This window comes from Pongo abelii, chromosome X (genome assembly GCF_028885655.2).
Source record: "Pongo abelii isolate AG06213 chromosome X, NHGRI_mPonAbe1-v2.0_pri, whole genome shotgun sequence".
NCBI classification, from domain to species: domain Eukaryota; kingdom Metazoa; phylum Chordata; class Mammalia; order Primates; family Hominidae; genus Pongo; species Pongo abelii.
In genome coordinates this window covers 159,523,163-159,531,090 of record NC_072008.2, presented here as the reverse complement: position 1 = coordinate 159,531,090, position 7,928 = coordinate 159,523,163, and the positions used below count along the sequence as shown (strand labels likewise).

Here is a 7,928-nt window from a genome sequence, read left to right as displayed (position 1 = left end):
CCGGAGAATCACTTGAACCCAGGGGGCGGAGGTTGCAGTGAGCTGAGACAGGCTACGGCAGTCCAGCCTGGGTGACAAAGCGAGACTCCGTTTCAGAGAAAAAAAAAACAAACTTCAGGGAGACCTATTCCACCCTTGACCTGCCCGGAGACACTGCAGTCAGGACAGTAGCTCTTGGCCCTTGCCTTTGAGGGAAAGTGGCTTCGAACCTTCCCCTCCTAGATTCTGCCTGCTTCCACTGATGTCGGTGGTGTGGGTGTATGTAGATAACCGGGTGGGGACTGGGGGAAACAGGGGAATGGAGGTAGGGGGTTTGGGGACATCAGTTACACTTGCGTCGGGGTAGGAGTTGGACTTGGTGAGGGGGCAGAGCTTGGGGTAGGAGTTGGACTGTGGGTGGGGGCAGGGCTTGAGGCACGAGTTAGACTTGGGTGGTGGAAGGGGTTGGACTTGGTGGGGGGCTAGGCTTGGGGTAGAGGTGCAACTTAGTTATAGGCAGAGTTTGGCAGCAGGGGTGCAGGTTTTGAGGTGGGGCTTAGGAAGGGGTGCAACATGGCTGTAGGGGTGGAGCTTGGGAGGGAGTGGAGTTTGCAGTGGGGGTAGGGCAGCAAACTTACCTTAGGATCCCTTCTGCCCTAGCAGCAGCCCCCCTGCCCCCACCCCCCACCTCCCTCCTCACCTCCCACCCCTCTCACCATTCCTCCCCCCATTCCTCCCCCACTCCCTCCGCTCCCTCTGTCAGTTGAGCAGTTTCTTCTATTCCTGCACCAGGGTCCTAGTGAACACCTATGCAGAATCTGAATTGGCATGGCCTGGGCAGGGACATGTGTGTGGGACAGAATCACAGCAAAATACCTCTGCTTTGCGTTGGACAGATCCAGTGAAGCAGGACCCATCACGCCTGAGTCAGGAACTGCCTAACTGGATAGAGTTGAAAAGCAGAGCGAGTCTGAAGTGGCTGTGTCATTGCAGCATCCGCGCTGCCAGCAGGGCCAACCCAGCAAGGTGAGCAGCTGTGAGGTGGGCCCTGTTGGGAGGGGCTCTGGAACCCTGGCAAAGAGTGGGGAGAGGGGACTGCCTGCCAGGGTTCACAGACTCTGCAGGGTAGGGCCATCTCTAGGGCAAGAGTTGTTGGTTTCCTGCAGTCTGGCAGTGGGGACCTTATCTGGGTCCCTTTTCTGCCTGATTTCAGCTTCCACGCAATTGAAACCATGAGCTCCTGTCCTTTCAGCACTCACTCCTCATGCCCATCTCGCCTTCCCTCTCCCACCCTCCTTTTTGCTAGTACGCTTTATTGGTTGGAGGCCAATGACATCACCTGTTGCTTTTCAAGGACCTTGGCCTTACCACATGACACTCCCCTGCAATAGCAACCCATGGTCCATGGTATTCTCTGTATCCATGGCAACACTGCAGCTTGTCACACAATCTCCACACCCACCACTCTCATTGCATTGCGCAGAGCTCAGCCATCTTTCTCATCTGTCAGGCATTCCTGAGAAAGAGGGTCACTCTACCTCTCCTGCTGCCAGCCTTCACTCCAGCAAGGAGGGTGCTGGGTGACCTGAGCCCACATAGCCCTGAGTGAGCAGTGAGGCTGTCTCCTGCCCTCTTCTGCCTGGAGGGCTTGTCAGTGTCCCCAGGTGTCAGGCCCTGCCACCTGACGTTGGCCTTTTCACTACAGGCACCCAAAGCACACACAGCAGAGTCCTCTGGACTTCGAGGAGGAACCCACAGCAGGAGGAGGTCAGCAGGGAGTGGTGAGATGGGGACATCTTTGCCTGGGGAGAACCTCCACACTCTACCCTCCCCAAAATGACTTGGGGAACCCTGGGAAGAAAGGACTCCATCCCTGCTTGGGGGTGGGGGCAGAGGAGGGGTGCTTGGGGGTGTAGGTTGGGGTGGGCATTAACAATGCTCTCATCCCATTTGCTTTGCAGGCTGTGTGAAATCTGGGACCACTTCTGCCTTCCTACGTGGCAGTGGCTCAGAGTTATTTGAGTGCTGTCAAACTGAGCTGATTGCTGCCCTAGTATTAGATCAGTCCATAGAAAGTGGGAGCAATGGCATTGACACTGCTAGAGGATTGGTGCAAGGGGATGGACATGGACCCCAGAAAGGCCCTGCTGATTGTAGGCATCCCCGTGGAGTGTAGTGAGGTGGAAATTCAGGACACCGTGCAGGCAGGCTTACAGCCCCTGTGCGCATACAGGGTGCTAGGGAGAATGTTCAGGAGGGAAGACAATGCCAAGGCGGTCTTCATTGAATTGGCTGACACTGTCGATTACACTACTCTGCCCAGTCACATACCAGGAAAGGGGGGCTCCTGGGAAGTGGTGGTAAAACCCCGTAACCCAGATGACGAGTTTCTCAGTAGACTGAACTACTTCCTGAAAAATGAGGGCCGAAGTATGACAGATGTGGCCAGAGCCCTGGGATGTTGCAGCCTCCCTGCCCAGAGCCTGGATGCAGAGGTCATGTCCCAAGTTAGAGCCCCAGCTTCAGAGCCTCTGAAAGAAAGTATGTGGTACCGAAAACTGAAAGTGTTTTCGGGAACTGCTTCCCCTAGCCCAGACGAAGAGACCTTTGAAGACTGGCTAGAGCAGGTCACTGAGATAATGCCCATATGGCAAGTGTCTGAGATGGAGAAGAGGCGGCGTTTGCTGGAGAGCTTACGCGGGCCTGCTCTGTCAATCATGCGGGTGCTCCAGGCCAACAATGACTCCATAACTGTGGAGCAGTGTCTTGACGCCCTAAAGCAGATCTTTGGGGATAAAGAGGACTTTAGAGCCTCTCAGTTTAGGTTTCTGCAGACCTTTCCGAAGATTGGAGAGAAAGTCTCCACTTTCCTGCTGCGCTTAGAGCCCCTGCTGCAGAAAGCCGTGCACAAGAGCCCCTTGTCAGTGCGCAGCACAGACATGATTCGTCTGAAACATCTCTTAGCTCGGGTCTCCATGACCCCCGCCCTCAGGGGCAAGCTGGAGCTCTTGGATAAGCGAGGGTGTCCTCCCAATTTTCTGGAGTTAATGAAGCTCATTCGAGATGAAGAAGAGTGGGAGAACACTGAGGCAGTGACGAAGAATAAGGAGAAGCCATCAGGCAGAGGCCGGGGGGCCTCCGGTAGACAGGCAAGAGCAGAAGCCAGTGTCTCTGCACCTCAGGCCACCGTGCAGGCAAGGTCTTTTAGCGACAGCAGCACCCAGACCATACAGGGAGGCTTACCCCCATTAGTGAAACGCAGGCGGCTGTTACGCAATGAAAGCACTAGGGGAGAAGACCATGGCCAGGCCATGTATCCCAAGGCTGAAAACCAGACTCCAGGCAGGGAGGGGCCACAGGCTGCAGTAGAGGAGTTGGGAAACGAGGCAGGGGCTGGGACCATGAGCCATCCCAAGCCCTGGGAAACATAGGCTCAGAAGACCCAAGCACTCCTTCCCTTGGCAGGCAGCAGGGACATTTGAACAAGGGGAAGGGGCAGCTTACACTAACAGGGAACTTGACTGGGGCAGAGGGACAGGGAAGCCAGGTCGAGATCAAGCCCCCTTACTTTCCACCAGCTGGAAGGGACTTCACCAACCAAGACCAAATAGCATCTGGTTCAGTGGGGGCCGGGCCCATAGCCCCTAACAGGTACAGGAGACACAAGTGGGGAACCGCTACACTTAGCACATGGGGTGCCTGGGCTTCAGATGAGGACCCCAACGAAGCAGGGGCTGAAGAAGGTGTGGCTGGGGGCTCTGGCCTGGTCATCTGGATACCCCCAAATATCCACCCTGTGGACTTTGAGCTGAGCATGCCCACTGGCACCCAGGCCATGTGGGACCCGCAGGAGCCTGCCTGGGGCCTGCCTCTGCCAGAAGAAGCCAGGGCTGCTGAGGAAGAGCTGGGGGGCAGAAGTGAAGCCCCGCAGGGGAGGCCACAGGGTCCAGCCTGTCTTTAGGATCATCTGCACTGCATGAGGGGAGCCCCAGGAAGGCAGCATTCATAAGCCCCTGCACCAGTGAGGAAGAGAAAGAGGAAAATTAAGAAGAGGATGATCGGGAGGAGGAAGAGGAGAATAAGGAGGAGCAGGAGGAAAAGGAGGAGGAAGAGGGGGAGAAGAAGGAGGAAGAGGGGAAGGAGGAGGAAGAAGTGTGAGAAGAGAGGATGTGTTGGGGGTGGGTAGTTGTTTTTGGTTTGCGTCATCATCAGGCCCAGGCTCTGCTCACTGCTGTTCCGTGTCAAGAACTCCACCTCTGCTTTGCCAGTGTAGATCTCAGCCAGTGGCTGCTTGTTCTCTTGGGGATGCGTGTGTTTTTATCTGAGCAGCTCCTTTCCAGAGTACCCCAGGGCAGTTCCAGGAGACGGTGGGCAGGAGGCATGGCAGACGCTCACCTTGTGACCGTGACCTCGACTGCAGGAGGACCAACCAGACACGGGAAGGAGCAGGGCTGCCTGAGGCTCCCCAGGAAGCTTTGTGCTTTGGCGTTCCACCCCTGCTGTTACTCGTGACTCAGTTTCCTCAACTTGGTGGGGTGTTCCCTGCTATGTTTTCCAGCATCCTGTGACTGTCCTGTGCAGTCTATAGGGCAGGGCCCTGCCCCAGCGGGTGGGCTCAGAAGGGGGTTACCTGAAGCGAGTACACATTGCCAGAGCCCACCATCCTGGCAAGAGGTGGATCCTGGGGCCCTATGGAAGGAGGGATGTGGTGAGGGGGGCCACACTGAGGGAGGGGCCGGGGACTTGTGACCTGTAGTGGCTGTTTGCAGTTTCTCTCTGTGTTAGATTCCCTTCTCTTCAGCAGTTTCAGTTCATGTTTCTCTTCAATAAATTTTGTTCAGTGTTCCAGCGGTGTCTTGCCTCTGCTGTGTGAAACTGGGGTGGGAGGCGGTCTGCCGGGGATGGGGCCGCAGTGGCCAGGCTGACACTGAGGTGTGTGTGGGGCAGGGTCTATGAGGGCCTGTGGGGTGCCTTGGGCTGCATGGAGCCTGGCAACAGGATGCTGGTGGTCACGAGCAGTGACTGGCTGGGTACCAAAGGCACTCCAGGTGTCCTCAGGAATAAGTGAGTTGGACATTGAAGGCTGGGCAAGGGGCAGCAGGTGGGTTCCAGGCCCCTGATCCCTGGCAGCACTGTAGGGGTGTGGCTCAAGGCTTCCGGAAGGGTCAGAGAGGCCACGTGTGCAACCAAGGCCAGCAACCGAGGTCAGAGAAGAGCCCCAGGAGGACCTGGACAGGCAGTCAGAGGCCCTGCGAAGAGCTGTGTGCAGGACTCGGGGTGGGATAGGGGCTGGTGTGTACCCACCCTCCCAGATCAGCCGGCAGGTGGCCAGCCTTGGCCTAGCCACCGAGGGATGTTTGGGGACAGTGTGTGTGTGATGGCCAAGGGACAGAGTGTGGGCCAGAAAGGGATCCCAAGTGCTCATGTCTTGGGGAGGGGGAGAGGAAGGGCAGGGGGAGCTGCACTTCATCCTGGGTCCTGTCCTGCTCCCTTCCCAGTGTGCTGGGAGGCGCTCTACTCCTGTGTCCTGGGAGCGGGCAGTGGGCCATGAACCGGAAGCCCAGATGGCCGTGGGGAGTGACCCCTTTCTGTCCTGCATCCCCGAGGCCCTCTGAGCCCTGGATGCTGCCTGAGGAGGGCTCCCTCAGGGTGGACGGCGCTGCTAATCCGGACACCCCTCCTTCAGCGCTGTGGCCGGAGGGGCAGTCTTCAATGGGGGCCTGAGGATCCTGGAACCCGCCCTCCTGAGCCCTCCTGGGACTGGCTCTCTCTCCCAACAGGCCAGGGAGCTCGCCACAAATGAAGGGTAGTCCTCGATCAGCCATTTAACTAACCCAGAGTCTGTGGGAGACAGAACTGGGAAAAGTGATAGGCCCCTCCCTGCACGTGTGGGGAGGGGACTGGATCATTGACTTGGACGTGGCGAGGGTCTCCCGGGGCTCACTCAGTCTGTGTCCACACACTTCCTCCGGCTGTTCTGGAGCACAGAGCCTCCGGCCATCCCCATGGCTCAGATGATAGCCAGGGTCCCCCAAAGCAGCCTCAGAGCCAATGCTGGGAATGGGCGGCTGCTCACCTGGGCTGAGGAATCCTAGATCTAGGCGACCTGTCTGCTTGAGCAGAGCTGCAGTCAGCAGGTCTGCAGGGCGGCAGGGGCCCTGGGAGACACTAGGCATACACAGGCGAGTGCAGGCATGGGAGGGGTAGTTTTGCGGGGCTGTCGGGGAGGGGCAGGGGGCGGCAGGTCCCTGGGGCTGGGCGTGCAGCCTCCTCGGCCTGAAGGTGCTTAACCAGTGTCTCAGGGACCCTTGTAGTGTGTCCCATCGGGGTGCCCTGCAGGCATGCCTGGGGCCCCCACTGTGCTCTGTTCTCCCTGCCTTCTTCAGGCTGGGCACAACCCCAGCATGTCCGTCCCTTGTGTCTCAGCAGGGCCAAGTCAACTGCTCACTTTCCAAGGGCCTCCTTGGGGACAGGACAAGAGGAGAGGGCATAGAGCTTGGCTGACTTTGCCAGGGCCTGTCAGGGCTCCTTGGTTTTCCCTGTTCAGAGTGGACCTGTGTGTGCCGTGATTCCCGAGCAGCTGTGAGTGTGAGTGAGCGGGTGTGTTTGAGCGCGTGCATGTGTGTGTCAGTGTGAGCATGTGCATGAGTTTCTGAGAATGTGTGTGTGAATCCAAGTGACAGCATGTGACTGCAACACTGAGCGTGTGTGAGTGGGAGGGTGTGGGGGAATGAGGCTGTGCCATTGAAGGTGAGCATGCATGTCGCTGAATGTGTGTGACACTGTGAGTGTGTAATTGTGTGTCAGTGTGTGTGTGAGTTTGTGAGTCATTGTGCTTGCGTGTGCTGACTGCAGATGTGGGTGTGTCAATGAGCAGGCATGAATGTGTCATTCAATGTGTGTCACTCAATGTGTGTGCGCATGTGAGTGTATCTGGAACATGAGTGTGTGAGTGAATGTGTGTGTGACTGTGTCAGTGGGCATGTGAGCACACATGCTGGACAGTTGGGTTGTGAAACCTGGAAGGGATCTAGCCAGGGAGTCTGGAAGGAGGTACCAGGAGAAACCAGTTGCTTCCCCACCAACCCAGAGCAAGGAGACTTTGTTGGGCCTGAAGGATGGGCCCCCCCCCGTGGAGCCACCTGTCCCTTTCATCCCGGCCAGGCCCTTGGCGCGTGCCGGCTGGCAGAGCTCCTACCATGCATTGTGTTTCGCTGCACAGTCCTCACCAAGTGCCCCTGAGGAGGGGGGCATGTGTGGCCTGGGGACAGAAAGGTCCATCAAGGTGCCTTCCTGGGTGCCCAGGGGCTGACCAAATCCATCCAATAAGCAGCAGCCTCCTGGGCTCACAGAGGGCTTGAGTGGTGGATGAGGGAGCTGGATCAGAGCCCAATCATGGGGGTGAGGCTGAGCAGAGAGGACTCAGAGAAGTCCTGTCCTCAGGATTGTCCTGGAATAGACAAGACTGAGAGGGTCCAAAGATGGACCGACAGGGGTCGCATCTTCAGGCCTGTCCCCTGAGCTGAGGGGACTGAGAGAGTTCCTCTCCTCATACCTATCCCCTCAGATGATGGACCGACAGAGGTCTGTGTCTGTGTCTAGACAGGTCTGTGTCTAGAGCAGAGAGGACTGAGAGATGTCCTGTCCTCATACGTATCCACTTAGAAGATGGACAGAGAGGGGTCCCATCCTCAGGTCCGTCCCTTGAGCAGAGAGGACTGAGAGAGCTCTGGACTTCACATCAATCCTCTTAGAAGATAAAACGATTCGGGTCACATCCTCAGTCCTGTCCCTTGAGCAGAGAGGACTGAGAGAGGTCCTGTCCTCACATGTATCCCCTTAGAAGATGGACTGACAGCAGTCCCACCCTCAGGCCTGTCCCCTGAGCTGAGGGGATGGAGAGAGGTCCTGTCCTCATATTTATCCCATCAGAAGATGGACTGACAGCA

General features: G+C 57.4%; 1 protein-coding gene across 1 annotated transcript; it reads left to right on the top strand.

Annotated features, from left to right (window-relative positions):
* The first annotated feature begins 1,947 nt into the window (after window positions 1-1,947).
* PNMA5 (PNMA family member 5) lies at window positions 1,948-4,820 on the top strand. Its single transcript, XM_024240842.2, has one exon. It carries the CDS (start codon window positions 2,064-2,066, stop codon window positions 3,408-3,410), a length of 1,347 nt encoding a protein of 448 aa, XP_024096610.2. The 5' UTR covers window positions 1,948-2,063; the 3' UTR covers window positions 3,411-4,820.
* The last annotated feature ends 3,108 nt before the right edge of the window (window positions 4,821-7,928 follow it).

What these genes read in the sequence shown, in the direction of transcription:
- PNMA5 (XM_024240842.2), top strand. Translation starts at nt 2,064, where the DNA reads ATGGCATTGACACTGCTAGAGGATTGGTGCAAGGGGATGGACATGGAC.